The following is a 23119-nucleotide window of genomic DNA, read 5'->3' on the forward strand; positions in this document are numbered from 1 at the left end:
AAAATAGGGGATGCACTGATTTGTAATCTTCCAAGAATCCTTCATGAAGGGGAAATTATACCTGACAAGTCATAGAGGCATGCAGCATGGAAACAGAGACCCTTCAGTCAAACCAGTCTATGTCGAACATAATCCCAAACTAAACAAGTCCCACCTGCTTGCTCCTGGCCCATATCCTTCCAAATCTTTCCCATTCATGTACTCATCCAAACGTCTTTTAAACATTGTAACTGTACAACTTCCACCACTTCCTCGGGAAGTTCATTCCATGTGCAAACCACCCCCTGTAGAGATGTTGCCCCTCATTGTCTTGTATTAGAGTTCTTTTGAGTTAATAACAAGTAGGATAGATCAAAGGGAACCGATCAATGTTGAATATTTGGCTTTCCAAAAGGTGTTTGATAAGGTACTTCCCATAAAGCTACTTCATCAGGTGATTGTCACTCTGAAAGCTAGTGTGCTTCCAATTAAACCTGTTGGACTATAACCTGGTGTTGTGTGATTTTTAACTTTGTACACCCCAGTCCAACACCGGCATCTCTGAATCATGATTAATAAGATAAGGTTACATAACGTTGGGGGTAATATATTAGTATGGTTAGAGGATTTGCTAACTAATAAAAGACAGAATTAGATAACAAGTTGTAACTAACGGAATGCCTTCGGGATCAATGCTGCAGCCACAATTATTTGAAATGTATGTATATTAATGAGTTGGATGGTGGAAGTGAATGTAGTGTCAGCAAGTTTGAGGGTGGCATCAAAATAGTTGAAAAGGCAAGTAGTGAAGATGCAGAATAATAGAGACAATTTAAAAGGGTGGACAAAAGCTTGACACATGGGATATAATGTGCAAAAAATATAAGCTTATCCCACAAAGAATAGAACAGCTGAATATCATTTAAATGAGGAATTGTAGCAGAAAACTGCAGCAAGAAGCATTTTGGGTCCTCCTGCATAAACCATAAAAAAACAAGTTTTTAAGCTTAATGGATAATGGAAAATCAAAATTAACATTGGTCCTAATTTCAAAGAGAATGGATCATAAAAATAGGAAGATCTTGCTAAAATGTTGAGGCACTAATCAAACTACACCTGGGATACTGTAAATAGCTTTGGTTCCCTTACCTAAGGAAAGATATATTGGCATTGGAAGCAGTCCAACAGGGTTCACCAAATTGATTCCAGATATGAAAAGATTTTTATATGAGGCCATGATTCTGAGAGGTTGAGTAAGTTGGGCATATCTTCTTGGTGTTTAAAACAATGTGATTCATTTGAAATTATATGATTATGAGACTTGTCCAGTTAATGGTCTCTTTTTGGATGTGAACCCCCACAGTATTAACAAATTTCCATGAACACTCCAGTAGGCCTTGCAATTATCTGATTTCTGGCCCATGATGGTTTAAAGTCATGGATCTGGAAAGACTGACCAAGTTAAGTATTAAACGCCTCCACAAAAGTAACCCAGCACCCATTGCTATTTTGAAGAGAAAAAGGATATTAATATGTGTAAATCATCCTCCAATAGGGCACATTACTTCACAGGCAGAAAAGTCTTATTGGGAAAGGTCTGGTGTTTTATTTGAAGGAAAATTACGCTTAAACTCATATGGATCTGGTTCAGATATTGATAAGGTGCAATCCCTTAGTCATGGAGAGATGAAGTAAAAAGGAAAATAGTTATTGGCATCTGTCATGAGCCACCTGGGTGAAGAAAATTGATTAGATCAGGCACATTGTAATCATATAAGGGAAATTTGACATGAGCCTTTTGGTACTGTGGTAGTTTTCTTACCTCTGGTTTCAGGTCTCACCTGCTCCAGTGGTATGTCATAACATGTCTGAGCAGCTTGATCAAAAATATGAGGCAGCAGTGCTAACCACTGTGCCACCGTGCCGCCCACTAGAGCACAATTATTAGAGCACAAGAGGCTGTTGGTTGGCCGTTTCAGTACATGTCAGCTTCACTGCAAGAACGACTCAGAGTGTTTTGGAGCCATCTTTGGATAGTTGTGCAGATGAGGAAAATCAACACAATTGTACAAAGGGGTATCTATCACAAGGAAAGAAGGATGCAAAGATTAAAGTATTCAGGAAACATGGGCTGAATTTTTTGACCACATTTCTTGGGTGGCTAACCTGTCGCTGACGCATCCATACCCACATTACAAGGCCAGAGCTTGGGTAAGGAGTTGGTGTGTCTGCCCTTAGCCCATAAAGGAGCAGTAACTGCTTCATAAGGGCCTCAATCTGCCCCATCACAATTTCAGATCAGTGTGGAAGGGGAGGAGGGGCAGTGTGGGGACATCAAGCTGAGCAGCACTGCATCTTTGACTCAGTGGGCTGCTGTGTACGTACTTTGGGGACCCCCTGTGCTGCCAAAATTGTGCCGTCTGCCTATTAAACCATGCCTACCTATGGCCTCTCCAACACCATCCACCCTATTCTTCCTTTCAGTCTGGCTGGAAACCCAGCCAGAACCCAGTGGGGTCATTTCTTCTTTAGGATTTTTATAATCTCTACAGTAGTCTGAAATCTTTTCTAGCACTGTTCAAACTACAGAGCTGTCAGCAAATCTGATTGGAAGTCCCTCTCTATCTCATTGAAAAGCAGGAAAAGCATTTATTTGCATGCAATTCTGCTTTTTTCTAGCTTGGTGATTGTAGCTTCAGGGGATAACATCAAGTAAGTGCACAGGGATCTGAATAGGTTAGAATGGTAACTGATGAATTGCACTTGGCACTTATTGTGGAAAAATAGAGATTAATGAGACTGGAGCAGGCATAATAAACCGTGAATATAAATCAAGTGGTCCATGAGACATTACACTAGAGGATTTTAAGGGTAATTATGGATAGTTTGTGTAAAGCAGCGGCTCAATACAGCTCTATGTGTCAGCAGTAAAAAAGCTAATTCTATCCTCTGGATCTGCAACAAGCATGTTGGAAAGTGATAGGTTTCATCAAGGTATCTAGAGTACTGTGTACAGTTATAGTTAGGCAGTGGAAAAAAAGGACTGCCTTGATATTGATGAGATATAAGGTGCTTTATGTCAGCAGCCAGGGGTGCAAATGTTCTGTTGAATTTTAACAGCACTGCTTTATTAGCAATATTTTTATTACATGTCCTGCCTATATGTATTCACAAATGTAAGGGAATATTAAATTTCAACTGTGATAATGTGCTTGAGACTACACCTGTTTCAAATTTTAGAATGTGCAGCAAAGACATTTTTAAGTATTTCACACCAGAGCAGCCCAGGAAGTTAATGGACCAGGTTAAATAAAAATCAAAGGAGAATTGGATAGATATTTGAGAGCGTGAATAATTGAAAAGTGTTAAGAAATGGATAGATAAATGGCGTGATCTTGCGAGCAGTCATTTGAGGTAAACATGTTTAGGCTTGCACCACATACCATCTTAACTTCTCTGAGAATCAAATGTACCAGTAGGGGATTTTAAAAATTTCCTTCCAATGTTAATTTGAAATCCCGATTTAAGGATTGCAGAAGTTGTCATTTAGCCACATTTTTGCCATAGAATGCCTAGGCTACTGTTTCTTTCTGTCATCAAAAATCCCGTATGAGTCAGGAAAACCAGCAGTGTTTGCCCTGGACCAGCAAAGACCTTTCCTGCTCTTGGCCACACACGTAGCCTGGATCAGAAACTCAAACAATTTCTGCCTCCACCTGCCTTGAAAAGGACTTTTTTAAAGTGACTGCTTCCATTACTGACACAATTAAGACGAATGTGTTCCATCATTATGATATATTGAACCAGTTAGCCCAAATGTAAAGGAGACATGCATGAAATTTAGAATAAATGTGTTTGTACAGACAGCTGAAGCTTTTTCTTAAGTATTTATCTATGCACTTTTTCACTGAAAGGTGAAAACCAGACAACCCACTGATGAATTCTTTGCATATCAACACACAGTAAATTCTATGCATTCAACAATGTCAACAAATTAATTCACTCAATTGTCTAATCAAGAAACTAGACTTGGACAATATTTTGTTAACCTCCTTGCTATATTCTGGTGCACACCCAAGCCCTTTCCTTTTGTGTGTTACCTCAGTTATTCCATTTTTTGATATTGTCAGCAGTAGTCCTAGGTTGTGATAAAGATCTTGCCTATTTAATTGACATCTGGAGCACTTACTTAGTCTCTGGTTTTGATAACGGTAAGTGGGGGAGTAACTTTGTACAAACAAAAAGGTGGTGTCTTCTAAACATGTTTCATATTGCCTCTGAAAACCACCACATTGTTGAGGTTGTCTAAGCTAAGGCTGAGTGATTATCTTCCATTTTTAACCATCAAATCAATGAGCCTTTACAGCTATAGTGAATGTGGCGAATAATCTATTATACAACGCAGTCAGCAGACTGTTCAAGGATTTGATTTGAATTCCTGTGTGAAATTAAGTACAATAGGTGAAGGGTTCAGAAAAATTGACTTTTCTGAAACATCAAAGAGAGAAAAATCTGAATTGATAAAGTTTCTCTCATCCCAAAAGTAAAATACTGCAGTATTTAATGAGAATTCATGCTATAGCAACCTCAGTAACATTTATCCTGAGCTTGCTGCATAATAAAGGGAGACATGGACTCTTACCATCAACATCTGCAGATTTCCTAAAATCTCTTACAGATAGTTTATCACGGCCAGTTTTGAAACATTGCTTTTTCTCTCAAATTGTTGTTGCTTAGATTCACTAACGGCAGCTTCAACCAAGAATTGGGATAGTGAACAAAAGACTAACAAATGATGAGCAATAAAAACAAAGTGCTGGGCAAACTCAACAGATCTGGAATATTTGTGGAGAGAAAAGTTAACATTTCGAATCCAATGTGTCATCTTCAACACTGAAAGGGGCTGGAAAATAATGGTCTTTATGCTGTTGACAAAGAGGGTGGAGAAACAAGTGAACAAATGGTGCACAGAACAGTAGCCAAAGAGAGTGCCCATGATGGAGGAAAGGTAGAGATGAAAACTAGTGTCAATGGTAGGTATTAATAGTGAGTGCTGTTGAACTAACATGAGAAGTTTATGGGAAGTAGGTGTCACTGGATAGGCCAGCATTTATTGACTCTTCCTAGTCACCCTATGGATGATAGTGTTGAACTGCTACTGTCCCTGGTGTGTAAGGCTACCAACAGTGCTGTTTAGAAGGAAGTCCCTGGATTTTGATCCATAAATCTGTTGCCCTCCTGCTGAAGATAGAGGCTGTGGATTTGGAAGGGGTTTTGAAAAAGTCTCTGATTTACTGTAGTGCAGTAGATGGTACACACTGTAGCCACTATAATTCAGTGCTGAAGGGAGTGAATGGTGAAGGAGATGGAGGAGCACCAGTCAAACAAGCCACTTTGTCCTGAATGGCATCAAACTTCTTGAGTGTTGTTGGAGCTTCAGTCGTCTGGGCAAGAGGATGTTATTCCCTCACACTCCTAACTTGTATATTATAAGTGGTGAACAGATATTGGGGATTCAGGATGTGGGTTACTTTTTTTAGAATTCTAAACCTCTGACTTGCTGTTGTAACCAGAGTATTTGAATGTCTGGTCCAGTGCAGTTTCTGGTCAATGGTAGCCCCCTACAGGATGTTGATCGTGGGACATTCAGTGATATTAATGTTGAACACAAAGGGGCAATCTGTTTTCTTTTAGCTGTCATTGTTTGGCAGAAGTGTTACTTGGCATTTATCAGCCCAAGCCTGGATATTGTCTAGATCTTCCTGCATTTGGACATGGACTGCTTCAGTATCTGAAGCGTCATGAACGGTGCTGAACATTGTGCAATCATCAATGAACATCCCACTTCTGACCTTACGATGGAGTCAAAGCCATTAATGAAACAACTGAAGCTGGTTGGGCCCAAGACACAACCTTGAGGAACTCCTGCAGTGATTTCCTATGGCTGAGATGACTGCCTTCAGTAATCAGAGAGCCATCTTTGGCAGCATAGTCTCCAAAATATTTCTTTAAGGTAAAAGTACACAACAAGAAAAGTGGCGCAAACATAGCTCATAAAAGAACTTAAGGATTGTAGTCATTCAAAGAAGAGTTATATAAAGGTGCTGGAAAAGGCAGCAAGCCTAAGGACTTGGAGCAGTTAAGGATTCAACAAATGAAAACCCATAGGTTGATTAAGAGGGCAAGAGTAAAGTATGCACAAAAAAACTGTAAGGACTGTAAGAGTTTCTATAAGTATGTCAAAGAAAAGGACTAGTCAAAACAAATGTAGCACTCTTGCACTCTGAAAGTAAACATTTACTTTTCTCCTATCTTTACAGAAGACTGGTAATATTTTTAGAAGTGATGGAGAAGCAAGGGTCTGATGGGAAGGAGGAATTGAAGGAGACTACTATTGGTAAACAAAAAGCACTAGAGAAAGTAATGGGACTGAAAGTTGATAAATCCCCAAGGCCTGATAATAAAATATGACAAATAGGGCAGGAGTGGGCAATTCAGCTCTTTTAGCTGGCTCTGCCATTCAGAATGATCATGACTGATCATCCAATTCAGTACCCTGTTCCCTGTTCCTGCTTTCTTCCTATACCCTTTGATATCTTTTGCCCTAAAAATTATTTCTACCAACTTCTCAAACATTTGATATTTTGGCCTCAACTGCTTTCTGTGGCAGAGAATTCTACAGACTCCCCACTCTCTGGTTGATGGAATTTCTTCTCATCTCAGTTTTTAATGCCCTATCCCATATCCCTGGTCCCCTGGTTCTGGACTCGCTGATCATTGGGAACATCCTTTCTGCATCTACGCTGCCTAGTCCTGTTAGAATTTCATAGAATTCTGCATTCTTGCATTAATTCTTCTAAACTCCAGTGAGAAAAGCCCTAACAAAGTCCAGTCTCACTTCATATGTCAGTCTTGCCATCTCAGGAATCAGTCTGGTAAACCTTTGTTACACTCCTTCCATAGCAAGAGCATCCTTCCTCAGATAAGGAGACCAAAAAACATCAAAATCAAAGCCTCTGTACAGTTTAGGGCTGGGTGAGACCTTGTAGATTGATTGACACTATCCAATAAAATATTGATTTGGTTGACTGCATATTTATGTAGCGTGAACCACATTCCAGGAGTGAAGACTGTACGTCAGTAGGGAATCTAACTTCTCCACAATGTGGAAAATCTCTTCTAGAGGCTATATTAGCAGAACTGAAAAATGTTACAAGCTGTTTTTTCATAATGATATTAAACTCCTTTAGTGCTGTTTTTGTATGATTAATATTTTTGTTTGTTTGACACATTTGCAATATTTAGAGCTGTTTTGTTTCTGGTTCTTTCCTGGAACAGGGGTTGTGAAACATTTTGCCACGTTGGAAGCTACTTTATTATTAAAAAAAAGTATTTGCTCAATGTTTATAAATTTGCTGTGTAAATTCTGATTGGAAGTTATACTGTTGCATGAAAAGTTGCAGAGATTAGCAAAATTTGTTATCTATGATGCTGCACTTTCCTCCATCTGTTTCAGAAAAAAGGTAATAGGACACGTAAAGCAACTCAGAGTGACAGCTGTGTAGAAAATTGGAGATCAAAATCTATGTCCATATTGTGCCACTTGAGTAATCCGAGTAACCCAAGTTAATTAACATAATGATACAGAATTATTTGTAATGAATATTTCAGCAAAAATCTGATTAAACACCAGAGGCCTCAATAGCAGACACCACCCCTGTGTTAAACCTTATACAGACAGAACTTCATGCCAAATCCAGCAAGAAATCTGCACTTTGAGATGTAGTCTGTGCTACTTGGCCACATTCCACTTTCTTTCTCTCCATTTGCAATGCTGTATAGAGCACCGCCAGAATATTTCAAAATTTAAAATTTGACCAATTTTTCAATAGCTGGGAAGAAAAAGCTTTGTATTTATGAGTTTAAATGCATTTCTATGCACAGTGGCAACCCCTTCCCCCTCTAGTAATCACTTACAGTACAGCTATTTGCACCACAAGTACATACTGGTGGTTATGTCCCAACCAAGCCTTTGTCTAACCCATCTATGTATCGTTCCATTTCTTTTCTCCTTCATCTACTTTTCCAGTTTAGATTTGAATGCACCTTTTCATACTTGCTTTAGTCAATCCATATGGTAGTGAGTTAAACATTCTACTGTTCAGTGATTAAAGCAGATTACTGAATTGCCGACAGGATTTGTCAGTAACAATCCTCTCAGTTAAAAAAATGGCTCCTATTTCTGGACTCACTAACATAGATTTCATGGGATGTTCTTCTGAGTAGAGTTTTTCAATTTTTCCGTTTTCTTTTTTGCCACTTTATAAACCCACATTGATCATTATACCCATTCTTGACCAGGAACCCAAGAGCAAAGCAGATCCAGATTGAAGATCTCTTGCTAAACTGATCTTTCCTGAGTTTGGTTGCACTGTTTTGCCCTTGATGCCCTTGACTTAATTTGTTCTGCATGTTTCTCCTACTTTCATTGTTTTTTCTTCTGTTTTGGACTTTAAAGTTTGGTATCTTTGTTTCAAAGCTGTCCTTTTTTGTTGTTGTTGTTTAAATTTAAAAATGTGCTGTTTTTTTAATGGCAATCTCAGTACTTCTGTTAAAAGTGATTTTCCACAACTTTTCTATAGTGCACTATTTCCCACACATTTTTGATGTTTCTGGAAAGGTTAGCACATGGAGTGAGATTTTGGTTTAAAACTTTGTTTTTGTCTCAATCTCTGCCACTTTGTAACTTGTGGTACAATATTCACACCGTTCAGTTCTCCATGCACCTCTGAAGTCCACCATAGGTTCATCAGAGAAGACTTCCAAGAACATAGAACGTAGAACAATACAGCACAGAACAGGCCCTTTGGCCCACGATGTTGTGCCGAACATTTGTCCTAGCTTAAGCACCCATCCATGTACCTATCCAATTGCCGCTTAAAGGTCACCAAAGATTCTGACTCTACCACTCCCACAGGCAGCGCATTCCATGCCCCCACCACTCTCTGGGTAAAGAACCCACCCCTGACATCTCCCCTATACCTTCCACCCTTCACCTTAAATTTATGTCCCCTTGTAACACTCTGTTGTACCCGGGAAAAAGTTTCTGACTCTCTACTCTATCTATTCCTCTGATCATCTTATAAACCACTATCAAGTCACCCCTCATCCTTCTCCGTCCCAATGATAAAAGGCCTAGCACTCTCAACCTATCCCCGTACGACCAATTCTCCATTCCAGGCAACATCCTGGTAAATCTTCTCTGCACCCTCTCCAAAGCTTCCACATCTTTCCTAAAGTGAAGCGACCAGAACTGCACACAGTACTCCAAATGCGGCCTAACCAAAGTCCTGTACAGTTGCAACATCACTTCAATCCCTCTGCTAATGAACGATAATACTCCATAGGCCTTCTTACAAACTCTATCCACCTGAGTGGCAACCTTCAAAGATCTATGTACATAGACCCCAAGATCCCTCTGTTCCTCCACCTGACTAAGAACCCTACCATTAACCCTGAATTCCGCATTCTTATTTGTTCTTCCAAAATGGACAACCTCACACTTGGCAGGGCTGAACTCCATCTGCCACTCCTCAGCCCAGCTCTGCATCATATCTAAGTCCCTCTGCAGCCGACAACAGCCCTCCTCACTATCCACAACTCCACCAATCCTCGTATCATCTGCAATTTTACTGATCCACCCTTCGACTCCTTTTTCCAAATCATTAATAAAAATTACAAACAGCAGAGGACCCAGAACTGATCCCTGCGGAACTCCACTTGTAACTGGGCTCCAGGCTGAATATTTACCATCTACCACCACTCTCTGACTTCAACTTTGAACAGGGGCACAACATTCGTCACTCTCCAGTCCCCTGGTACCACCCCCTTTGCCAGTGAAGACGAGAAGATCATTGCCAGCGGTACTGCAATTTCCTCTCTTGCTTCCCACATAATCCTAGGATATATCCCGTCAGGCCCAGGGGTCTTGTCTATCCTCAAGTTGTTCAAAATGTCTAACACATCTTCCTTCCTAACATGTATCTCCTCTAGCTTACCAGTCCGTTTCACACTCTCCTCTTCAACAATATGGTTCCTCTCATTCGTAAATACTGAAGAAAAGTACTCATTCAAGACCTCACTTATCTCTTCCGACTCAATACACAGTCTCCCACTACTGTCCTTGATTGGACCTACCCTCGTTCTTGTCATTCTCATGTTTCTCACATACGCATAAGATGCCTTTGGGTTATCCTTGATCCTATCCGCCAGAGATTTTTCATGCCCTCTCTTGGCTCTCCTAATCCCTTTCTTCAGGTCCCTTCTGGCTATCCTGTATCCCTCCACTGCTCTGTCTGAACCCTCAACCTTATGTAAGCCTCCTTCTTCCTCTTTACAAGACATGCAACCTCCTTCGTCAACCAAGGTTCCCTCACACGACCATTTCTTTCCTGCCTGACCGGTACATACATATCAAGGACACGTCTTATCTGTTCCTTGAAAAAGTTCCACATTTCCACGACATCCTTCCCCGACAGCCTATGCTCCCAACTTATGCTCCTCAGATCCTGTCTTACAGCATCGTAATTACCCTTCCCCCAATTGTAAAACCTACCCTGTTGCACGCACCTATCTCTCTCCATAACCAAGGTGAAAGTCACAGAATTGTGGTCACCATCAGAACCTGGCAAAATCACCACTATACTTTCCAAAGATTATGCATTTTTTAAAAATTAACTTTGAGTGTTATCTTGAATATCCTAGCCAATATGAGGTTCTGACTTTAAATTCAATAACTTCAATCGAGTTCCAATCTTTCTTACTGTTTAAACTCTCATATAAATTATGTAACAGTTTATCTTCTTCTACTTCTTGTCTAATGTGAACTAAATTCTAAGATTCTTTTGTTTATTGAGAATGATCTGTGCCAGTACTTGACAGGCAGATGAGATGAACCAGCCATCTAAATAAAAAGCATGGGAAGTACATGAAAAGGGAAGGTACAGAGAGATTTACTTGCTTGAGTAAATTCCTGCTAATGATGGCCCATGTTTTTCAACAATATATTGGGACTCTTATTATGCTAATATCATTTGGTGTAAATGATGTGACTATGTTATACTATTAATAACCATATTCTGTTAAATTATGGATTGTTTGTTTAAATTCTGTTGATGTGGAAGGCAGAAGGCTAAATACTTGTAAATGAATGACCCCCTGATCAGCCCGTGGGCTGATAACTAGCTCCACCAATCCCTGACTACCGTCCCTTTTAATGATCTTTTTTCCTTCTCACTTCACCCTTCCCCAGTCATAAAAATGAAGTAATTTACAATAGGAATCCTAAACCTCGTTTACTATTATGCAGTTATTGTACATATTATAGTTCAGTGAGGTTTTTGTGCTAAAGTAATGCAAACCAAATAATTATAATTTTAAATTTGCAGAGCAAGGTTTGAATACTTCAAGACTATCAAAAATATGTATTATAGTGGCTATTTTATTATAGATAATTAATGTCAGTGGATACAAATATTTAAAGTGATTAAGTATTAGCTAGTTTTGAGAAGATTTGTAGCTCTGGTTGAGGTTCTGTATGTAAGTTTGCTCGCTGAGCTGCAAGATTTGTTTTTTCAGACGTTTTGTCACCATACTAGGGAACAACATCAATGAGCCTCCGGTGAAGCGCTGGTGTTATGTCCCACTTTCTATTTATGTGTTTAGGTTTCCTTGGGTTGGTGATGTCATTTCCTGTCTTGCCCATGGGAGACTGGTTAGCAAGGTTAGACCTCATGGAATACAGGGAGAACTAGCCATTTGGATACAGAACTGGCTCAAAGGTAGAAGACAGAGGGTGCTGGTGGAGGGTTGTTTCTCAGACTGGAGGCCTGTGACTAGTGGAGTGCCACAAGGATCGGTGCTAGGCCCTCTACTTTTTGTCATTTACATAAATGATTTGGATGCGAGCATAAGAGGTACAGTTAGTAAGTTTGCAGATGACACCAAAATTGGAGGTGTAGTGGACAGCGAAGAGGGTTACCTCCGATTACAATAGGATCTGGACCAGATGGGCCAATGGGCTGAGAAGTGGCAGATGGAGTTTAATTCAGATAAATGCGAGGTCCTGCATCTTGGGAAAGCAAATCTTGGCAGGACTTTTACCCTTAATGGTAAGGTCCTAGGGAGTGTTGCTGAACAAAGAGACCTTCGAGTGCATGTTCATAGCTCCTTGAAAGTGGAGTCGCAGGTAGATAGGATAGCGAAGAAGGCGTTTGGTATGCTTTCCTTTATTGGTCAGAGTATTGAGTACAGGTGTTAGGAGGTCATGTTGCGGCTGTACAGGACATTGGTTAGGCCACTGTTGGAATATTGTGTGCAATTCTGGTCTCCTTCCTATCAGAAAGATGTTGTGAAACTTGAAAGGGTTCAGAAAATATTTACAAGGATGTTGCTAAGGTTGGAGGATCTGAGCTACAGGGAGAGTCTGAACAGGCTGGGGCTGTTTTCCCTGGAGCATCGGAGGCTGAGGGGTGACCTTATAGAGGTTTACAAAATTTATGAGGGGTATGGATAGGATAAATAGACAAAGTCTTTTCCCTGGGATCGGGGAGTCCCGAACTAGAGGGCATAGGTTTAGGGTGAGAGGGGAAAGATATAAAAGAGACCTAAGGGGCAACTTTTTCTCGCAGAGGGTGGTACGTGTATGGAATGAGCTGCCAGAGGATGTGTTGGAGGCTGGAAGAATTGCAACATTTAAGAGGCATTTGGATGGGTATATGAATAGGAAGGGTTTGGAGGGATAGGGGCCGGGTGCTGGCAGGTGGGACTAGATTGGGTTGGGATATCTGGTCGACATGGACGGGTTGGACCAAAGGGTCTGTTTCCATGCTGTACATCTCTATGACTCCATGGTGATACCATTTCCTGTTCTTTTTCAGAGAGTGGTAGATGGGGTTCAAATCAATGTGTTTGTTGTTAGAGTTCCAGTTGGAATGCCATGCTCTTCGAAATTCTCGTATGTGTCTCAGGTTGTTCAGAATTGTTCGAGTCAAAGTGGTATCCTTCCTCATCTGTATGTAAGGATACTAGTGAGAGAGGGTCATGTCTTTTTGTAGCTCGTTGATGTTCATATATCCTGGTGGCTAGTATTCTGCCTGTTTGTCCAATGTAGTATTTGTTACAGTCCTTGCACGGTATTTTGTAAATGACGTTTGTTTTGCTTATTGTCTGTATCAGGTCTTTTAAGTTCATTAGCTGCTGCTTTAGTGTGTTGGTGGGTTACCATGATGCCAAGAGGTCTGAGTAGACCGGCAATTGTTTCCAAGATATCTTTCATGTAGGGGAGAGTGGCTAGGGTTTCTGAGCACATTTGTGTGCTTGTTTGGGTTTGTTGCTGAGAAATCGGAGGACTGTGTTCATTGGGTAGCCGTTCTTTTTGAATACGCTCTATAGGTGATTTTCCTCTGTTGTTTATAGCTCCTCAGTGCTGCAGTGTGTGGTGGCTCATTGAAATAATGTTCTGATGCAGCTTTGTTTGTGGGCATTGGCATGATTGCCTCTGTAGTTCAGTATTTAGTGTGTATATGTTGTTTTCATGTAGACGCTGGTTTGAAGTTCCCGATTGACTGTTTGTTCTACTGCGACGTCTTGGAATGGCAATTTGTTAAACACATAAATAAAAAGTGGGACATAACACCAGCATTTCGTTGATGATATTACCTAGTATGGTGACACAACATCTGAAAACGAACCTTTCAGCTCAGCGAGCAAACATACATCCAGTGATTAAGTGATTGTTAATTGAGGGGATATAGCAAGAATTGACGTTGCCCTCCTAGTCTGGATAGAATCTAGAGTTACATTATGTTATCTTTACTCTGCACTCTTCCAGCATGACTCATGGTGCTGACTCTACAGATTAAACTTCAGACTTAGCTATTTGTAAAACCAGAAAGAAAGAAGGATGCAGGCTGAAATTATGCTATCTCCTAAACCGTCAAACTTTGTACTACCGATATTGACTCTTTTGTTTGACTGCTGTTAACCCTAAATGATAATTTCTTGCCTAGTATTTCAAAATGAAATAAAGGCCTAAATCCTCTGGTCTCCAGATTGATGGAGACCAGTACATGACTAAAGATGCATGGTGGCATTCTGTAGAAGCTTTGGTGCATGGAGCTATGTGGGAATTGTCTGGTATGTGTAGATTTTTGGTGGGCAATTGCCCATGATCGTTTCCAACTCTGAGTTGGAGTTGTAAACTTAGGACTGTTTGATACAATTTATCTTTTAATTCTAATTCTATTTCTTTACAGTTCCCCAGTCTTCGATAAATTGAAACCTAGTTTGATACCTGGGTAACTATACCATCAACTCCCCATCATTTACCCCAAACCTGACTGCCCCTCCTAATCCCCTGATTACCCCTTGAGCTGGCAAAAAGTGGCACCTAACCCCTGACTACCCTCCCAACCTGAACTGGCTGCCCCCCTGACGACCCTCGAGGCCTCCTAACTAGTCTTGAAACCTGACCTGACTACATTCCACCTCCTCTGCTACCCCACTATGACTGTATTCAATGGTTAAAACAAGTATTGTGCAATCATCTATTAAAGAGTGAATTTTATAATATCAGGTGTGATGTTGTTGTCTTAGTTGAAGAATTAGCTTCTTATGTTGGATGTGCATTTAGATTGTGGGTCTTGCTTTTTTAAATTTCATGTTCAATGCAATACTGTTTAATAATGGCCTTCAAGACTTAGTCAATAAATAAGTGACTAAGAGGTGAGGGAGGCACCACAAATATTCCCATCCTAAATGATAAATTAACCCAACAGTTAGTGCAATTGACAGGGCTGAAGCATTTCCATTAATCTTCAGCCAGAAGTGCCGAGTGAATGGCCAGTTTCGGCCTCCTCAATAGGTCCCCAGTATCACAGATACCAATTTTCTCTGATCCGATTCACTCCACGTGATTATCAAGAAACAGCAGGAAGCACTGGATGCTGCAAAGGCTGTGGGCCCTAAGTATATTCCAGCAAAGTACTGGAGGCTTATGCTCCAGAACTAGCCTTGTATCTAACCAAGCTACTCAATGCAGTTCTAACATGGGCATCTACCTTACAGTATAGAAAATTGCCCAGTTATGTCCTGTGCACAAAAAGACTAAACCAATCCAGTCAACTACTCCCCACTCTTGTTGATTGGTAAAGTGATAGAAGCTTTTGTTGATTGTGCTGTCAAGTGACACTTAAAATCAGCAATAAACTGCTCACTGACAGCCAGTTTAGGATCAGCAAAGGCAACTCGGCTCCTCATGTAATTACAACCTTGATCTGAATACGGAGAATTCCAGAGTTGAGGTGAGAGTGATTGCCCTTTACATGAAAGCTGCATTTGACAGAGAGTAGCATCAAGGATCTCCAGAAAAACTGGAGTCGATGGGAATCGAGAAAACTTTGCGAGAAACTGGCACTTAGGAAGATGGTTTTGGTTGTTGGAGGTCAGTCATCTCAGCTCCAGGACATTCCTGCAGGAGTTCTTCAGGGTAATGTCTGACATTCAAACATCTTCAGCAGCTTGATCAACAACTATCATCCCATTATAAAGTTAGATGTGGGGATATGTAATCAGCAGTGAACAATGTTGAGCATCATTCATGATGATATTGAAGAAGTCCATGTCCATTTTCAGCAATTCCTGGACCATATCCAGGCTTGAGCTGATGACTAGTAAGTAACATTTGTACCACACAACTGATTATCTCCAACAAGGATATCTAATCATCTCCCCGGGTTACTCAATGACATAATTGCTGAATTCCCCATTAATAACATCTTGGAGGTTACCATTGACCAGAAACCGAATTGGCCCAGCCGTCTAAATACTGTGGCTACAACAGCAGGTCAGAGGCTAGGAATTCTGCAGAAACTAAATCACCTCCTGACTCCCAAAACCTGTCCACCATTTAGAAGGCGAAGGTCAGGAGTGTAATGGAATACTCCCCCCTTGTCTGAATTAGTGCGGCTTCAACAACATTCAAGAAGCTCAATTCCTTTGAGGAAGAAGATTCACAATAGTCAGCAGCCAACCTCCTCTTTCACTTCCTTCGTCTCGGATGCATGGAGCCTACCAGCTGCAACTTGCCCTCCAACAACTCACCAAGGCTGCTTCAGCAGAACACCACCACCTGCATTCACTCCCATGTCATAAACAGCTCAACATGAAATTACATCACCATTCCTACAGTGTTACTGGTGCAAAAGCCTCAAAAACATCAATTTCCTCCTTTAACAGCACTGTGAGTATTCCTGCACCAACTAGGACAGAAGCAATTCAGAAAGTTGCCCACCACCATCTTCACAAGCATGTAAGGATTAGCAAAAAATGCTGGCCTATCTGGGAATACCATGTACTACACAAAGCCATAAACATATATGATTTGGTATAATTTGAGCTAAAGTGCTTTTTAGAAAAGTGACAGTACTGTATTAGAACAGTACTGAAAGTCTAATGACTTATCCAAGGGGAACTGAAGGATGTATATTTAGATGTTTCAGTCTGCTTTTGATCAGGATCCAACCAAGAGGTTGATAAAGAAAGCTGGGGCACATGGGTTTAGAGTGACTATGCTATCATGGATTGAGAGTGAAAGAAGACATAGGAATAAATGGGTCATTTTCAGAATGGAAGGATGTGGCTTTTGCGGTATCGCAACAATTAATGCTTGGCTTCCAGCCACTTGCAATCTATATCAGTTATTTGTACGTGAGAATTAAATGTAATATTTCTATGTTTTCACATGATACAAAACTAGCTGGTGCATGAGTTGTGCAGAGGATGCTAATACAGTTCATGTGGATGTGAAGAGACAAAAATTAATCAGATGGAGTACTTTCTGGAGAAAAGAAGATATCCACTTCAGTGAGAAAAACAGAAATGTGGGATAAATTTTATAAGGGGCTGAACAATGTGGGCTATGGAAAACAGGATTGCGCAAGAAGTCTAAGTAGGCCTACTTTGACATTGGGCACAAGCCACTGCATCGTGTATGCGTTTGCCAAACAGCGAGATCAGTTTCTTTCTAGTCAGTGGTCAGTAGCCAATTAAGAGGTCTTAGCAATGGCACAACTCCCCTCATTAGTATTAGGCTTCCTACTTTATCAAATACACCGAACAAGCTGGGTGTTGATATTTCTCGACATGGAGGTCAGACTGGGTAGCTACAGCTTCAGCTTGCTATTTGCTCAATAGGGGCTCCATGTTGAACATCAGACTTGAATTTTTCTGGGCACCAACTTTGATATTGGTATCTGATATGCAGTCCCTAAGAACCTTCATAGCTCAATTCTGATCCACTTACAGGAGTTTCTGCACTTTGTTGCTGCACCTCACAATTAACCATCTTCAACAAGAGAGAATTTAACTATTTCCCCCCCACCCCCCCTTGGCATTTAATATCATATCAATCTATCCATCTTGACTCTTCCTGCCCAACTGTGGGCTGTATTCCTCTGGAATTGTGATACAGGTATTAAGGGAGATGAAAATGGGTGGTATAGCTGTTACTTTTGGTGCAGGTAGGGAGTGTCCGAGATGTGTAATTAGGCAGTATTGAGGGATAGTAGGGTTGTTGGTGTCAGGGTGCTGAGAGCAAGTGAGGAAAGATGTTGCAGGTAGTAGTATGTGTACGAGAAAGTGAGGACAGCAAATGCTGGAGATCAGGTTCGAAAAGTGTGGTGCTGGAAAAGCATAGCAGGTCAGGCAGCATCTAAGGAGCAGGAAAATCTATGTTTCGGGCATAAGCCCTTCCTCAGGAATGTAGTGTGTGTAGTACAGCGTTGGCCTTGACATGAGGTGAACACAATAGCAGAGAGAAGATGATGGCATCTAAATGATGGAGTAGAGTAAGGCATTGAACATAAGAACTAGGAGCAGGGTAGATAATTCTGTACCTTGAGTCTGCTTCACTGTTTGATACGATCGAGACTGATCTCATCTTGCCTAAACTCCACTTTCCTGCCTGCTTTCCAAAACCCTTCGACTCATTACTGTCTGTCTCCTCCTTAGATTTACTCAATGTCCTAGCATCCACGATACTCTGGCGTAGTGAATTCTACAAATTCATGATCTTTTCAGAGAAACAATTCCTTCTCATCTGCTTTAAATTTGCTCACCTTTATCCTAAAACTATGACCCTTCTTTCTGGATTACCCCATGTGAAGAAACATCCTTTCTACATCTCCTTCCTATCGGAAAGATGTTGTGAAACTTGAAAGGATTCAGAAAAGATTTACAAAGATGTTGCCAGGGTTGGAGGGTTTGAGCTGTAGAGAGGCGCTGAACAGGCTGGGGCTGTTTTCTCTGGAGGTCAGAGGCTGAGGGGTGACCTTATACAGGTTTATAAAATTATGATAGGATAAATAGACAAAATCTTCTCCCTGGGGTAGAGGAGTCCAGAACTAGAGGGCATAGGTTTAGGGTGAGAGGGGAAAGGTATAAAAGAGACCTAAGGGGCATACAAGATAATCAGAGGGTTAGATAGGGTGGACAGGGAGAGCCTTTTTCCAAGTATGGGGACGGCAAACATGAGGGGACAAACTTTAAAGTGAGGGGATATAGTTATAAGACAGATGTCAGAGGTAGTTTCTTTACTCCGAGAGTAGTAAGGGTATGGAATGCTTTGCCTGCAACGGTAGTAGATTCACCAAGTGAAGGTGCATTTAAGTCGTCATTGGACAGGCATATGGACGTACATGGAATAGTGTAGGTGGGATGGGCTTCAGATTAGTATGACAGGGCAGCGCAACATCGAGGGTCGAAGGGCCTGTACTGTGCTGTAATGTTCTATGTTCACACAGAGGGTGGTACATATATTGAATGAGCTGCCAGAGGAATTGGTAGAGGCTGGTACAATTGCAGCATTTAAAAGGCATTTGGATGGGTATATGAATAAGAAGGAGTGGAGGGATATCGGTCGGGTGCTGGCAGGTGGGATTAGATTAGGTTGGGATATCTGGTTGGCATAGACGAATTGGACCAAAAGGTTTGTTTCTGTGCTGTACATCTCCAGGACTATATCTACTTTGTCAATCCCCTTTAGCATCTTATACACATCAATTAGATCTCCTCTCATTCTTTTAAACACTTCATAAGACAAACCCCTCATCTCTGGAATTAATCTTCTTTGATCTGCCTTCAATGTGATGACATCCCTCCCCAAGTATGGAGACCAAAGCTGTACACACAATTGCAGGTGCAGTCTCAATAATGCGTGTGCAGTTGATACTATTTCTTCAGTAATAAATGCCAAAATTCCATTTGCCCTCCTTTATTATCTGTTGTACCTGCATGCCAGTTTTCTGTGATTATATATAACACCCAGATCCCTCTGCACTGAAGCACTCTGAAGTTTCTCTCCATTTAGATAATAAATTCCCTTTCTATTTTTCCAAGTGGATAACCTCACACGTAACCGCATTAAACTTCATCTGCTGAATATATGCTATTCACCTAGTCTAACCTAATTTGTAAATTTCTTATTGCTAAATTGCAACTTACTTTCCCACCTATTTTAGTGTTATCTGAAAATTTGGCTATAGAACTTTCTATCCCTATATCCAAGTCGTGAACATAGATTGTAAATAGTTGGGGTCAAGGACCAGAACCTTGGCACCACACTAGTAGATCCATTCATCAAAATTCTCTGCTTTCTGTTAGTTAGTCAATCCTCTAGCCAAGCTAATAAATTGCACCTAACCTAATGTGATGTTATTTCATGTATTAAGCTTTTGTGCGGCACCTTATCAAATGCCTTCTGGAAGCCCAGGTGTACTACTACTCCAGGATGCCCACTACTCATATTGCTTGTTGCATCTTCAAAGAACCTTAGCAAATTAGTAAACGTGATTTGCTCTTCATAAAACCATATTGATTCTGGATAATATTTTGATTTTCCAAAGCCTTGTTATGACTTTCTTAATGGATTCTAACAATTTTCCAATGATACATTAACCTCTATCCAGATGACTGAGACTGCAGTGATCTGGGTTGCACCCTTAGACCAGGCTGGCATAGTCTGGAGTCAGCCTCCACTGCTGGTCAAGGGAAGTGGAGGTCCTGCATATTTGTCTCCCCATCCACTAGGACCTCTCAATAGCAGGACAGTTCCAGATTGATGGTGCTTATCCGAGTGCACATCAAGCTTTTTAAGAAAGTGCTAGCACAGGGATGCTGTCATTTCTGGGATAGCCTGGCGGTAGCAAGTTGCTCCAGAAACTGCATGTGGTGAGATGAGCGGGATTCTACAGGGTGGAGTAGGTAGTTAATGAGATGAGCTTGGTAAACTTGCCAGGACACGCAGTGAAAAACTCTCCCAAAAGCTCTGGCCAACTGACATTAACCAAACCAACAAAGATTCAGTCCTTTGAGTATTGAGTCTTCAATGGTGAAAGACTGGAAAGTGTTGATCTTCACAGAGACTTCAGTGCCCTTGTTTATGAAGCTTTGAAAGTTAACATGCAGGTCCAGCAATCAATCAAAAAGGCAACTGTTTTTTACAAAAGGATTTGCATTTTGAAGCAGAAATGCAATCATATAGAGCCTTGGTGAGACCATGCTTGCAGTACTGTGTGTGCAGCTTAGCTGGTCCTACCTAACAAAACATACATATCCGAAGGAGACTCTTGTGGTGCATTGGTTGTGCCCCTGCTTCTGAACCAGAAGGCCTGGGTTCAAGTGCCACTGCTCCAGAAATAACATGACTGAACAGGTTGAATAAAAATATCCATCCTTCCTAAAGTGAGTGACATAAAGGTTCACAATTCTCTGTTCTCACTGCCTACTAATGAGTAAACATTTCAAAGATTCTATGGTTCATTCTTTAAATCTTGACCAAAATTGTACAGAATTTTACAACTAGAATAACCTATCCACATAAATAATTGAAGATCTTGAAGAATGTTCAGTACCAGTAAGGATTTTCAAAATGTGTGCTGTAAACATGACATAAGGGTACAGTGAGGCACTAAATGGTTGCTGGCTTGCCAACTTCAGAATTAAACAGATGTCAACCATTTCCTCTCTGTTCACTTCTCAAACAAAAGTTTGGGACTTGTAGACTTTATTTCATTGTTGAATATTCACAATAGTCATGTTTTAGCTTTTTGTAATCTTGAATTGAGTCTGAAAAAGAGAGTTTCTCTAATGGAATTATTAGAAAGCAAATATTGATAATTGATACATATTAAATGCAGGGATCAAGGAAAGCTTTGGAAATAGAAGTAAATTACGTTTTGAGGTTCTGAACTTTTCTTGTGTTGAATGCACTGCTGGTAATACTAGAAAAATGAGCAGTAAATGTGGGCAAATAAAGGCTGAGTGCCCAAAAGCATAAAGAAAGCATGTCTTTCTGAAGTTATCCTTTTTTTTCTTTTGGAAGGGGATGAAAGAAGGCTTTAAGAACCACTAACAACTCTTAAAGCTCTGAAAATGACATGAATGTAAAACTGGAGGGATAGAATTATAATATACTGTGAATGCTGGTCCAGCTCCCCCTCCCCCATCCCAAATGTCTGCTGAAATATGTGGTTGATCTGATCTAAGTTCCATTTGAGTGAATAAGGAATACCTGTACGTTTGAAGCTAAAAAGTTGAAATTCTTTTGTTTAATCAAACAGCTGGCAGTGAAGGATTTTGTTTCAAGTAGAAATGTGAGCCAACAAAAGATCAATTTTGTAACTTATACTGCATTCTTTTCCCAAAAGGTTTTGAAAGTACTTAGATGTACCCACTTTTCCACATAAGGATAACAATTACTTGTTTCGTGAGTGAGTGCAGTATATCTAGTGTTACCAGGAATCTATAACTAAGATGGTATCTTTGCATTTGTCTCCTGTACACCATTTTACACCAACTAATGTATAATAGAAAGTGTGCTTGCTCCTTTTTGTTGCTTAAAAGAAACTGCTCAGTTTTCCCTGTTCATTAGTTATTCTTAAGGTGTGCTGGAGTCTCTCTACTATTTGGGGCGACATCAGATATAAACAAAAGTGACTGTTCTTTTCATGATAAATGAGTGGTTTCCTCCTTTTCTCTCAAGAGTAAAAGTTAGAGAAAGAATGATGAAAGATGAAGGAATTCGGAGCACCCCTGAAATAGTCAAAGACATCACTCATAGAAGACCGCAACAGACAGCAATTCCTTGTATCTCCCTCCTGTCAGAATCTCCAACTGCTAATACAGTTAGTAAGCCCAGTGCAATCCACCAACCCGTCTTTGTTCAGTCCACTGATACTGTGGACAGTGCCAACACAATGACAAAAGAGTATAAAAGCAGCGTCGTTGGTAATTGTGTACCAGGCTATGCTAGCCTTTCAACAAAAGCTGAAGAGATAAATGAGAAAGAGTTTGGAAGAAGATGTGTTTACAGTATTGAATCAAAACTGAATGAGCCTGGCAGCACTAGGAACTGGCTGAAAAGCCGTAAAGCAGTTTTACCTTCTCAGGTTCGAAAGCAAGAGAAGAATCTTGAAGAAACTGTCTCTGACATGAATGTTATATGCAGGGAAGGTGAAAAATCACATCTCCTGGGGACATCTGCAATTGACTGGTACAAACCTATGGATATTAATCAGCGGAGGGAGAGCGCCTTAGATATTCAGAAAAAACTTGGGGTACACTCTCGTGCAGATGCTAGAAGAGGAAAAGACCTAGTCAAAGAAGCATCTCTTGAAAAATCTAAACTAAAATGTTCAAAACCAGATAACCCGGAAGTCTCAAACAGTGAAGAACGTCAGGGCATCAGTACAGATGTATTCAGTGGCGATACTGATGCAGTGGACACAAGGGTATCTGTTGCCAAACTTCGAAGAGCTTACCTGGAGACAGCCAATGCCAGCAGAAACTGGGACCTGTAGGTGGTACTTTGAATGCCGACTCTTTTTTTGCTCAACTATTGTGTGTTTGCACTGATAACAATTTAGAAATTGAACTTGCAAGACACACTTGAGCTTTAGCTTGCAGCCATTACTTTGTGAAAAGTAGTCATGTGAAATCTTTAATATTGTAATTTGCTTGTTGCTGGCCTGTGCAAGTTATGATGCTGTGTAGTTGCTAAGTTTGTTAACTACCATGCATGATA

General features: G+C 40.6%; 1 protein-coding gene across 7 annotated transcripts in view; it reads left to right on the forward strand.

Moving 5' to 3' along the window:
- The window catches only part of svila (supervillin a), a 352019-nt gene that overhangs the window by 197506 nt on the left and 131394 nt on the right, over positions 1-23119 (forward strand). For all 7 annotated transcript variants that reach the window (XM_043690576.1, XM_043690579.1, XM_043690578.1 and 4 more), the window contains one exon: positions 22079-22891. In XM_043690576.1, coding sequence (XP_043546511.1) covers positions 22079-22891 — 813 coding nt within the window. The remainder of the gene's footprint in view (positions 1-22078; positions 22892-23119) is intronic.

Source organism: Chiloscyllium plagiosum, chromosome 5, assembly GCF_004010195.1.
Source record: "Chiloscyllium plagiosum isolate BGI_BamShark_2017 chromosome 5, ASM401019v2, whole genome shotgun sequence".
Taxonomy (NCBI): Eukaryota; Metazoa; Chordata; class Chondrichthyes; order Orectolobiformes; family Hemiscylliidae; genus Chiloscyllium; species Chiloscyllium plagiosum.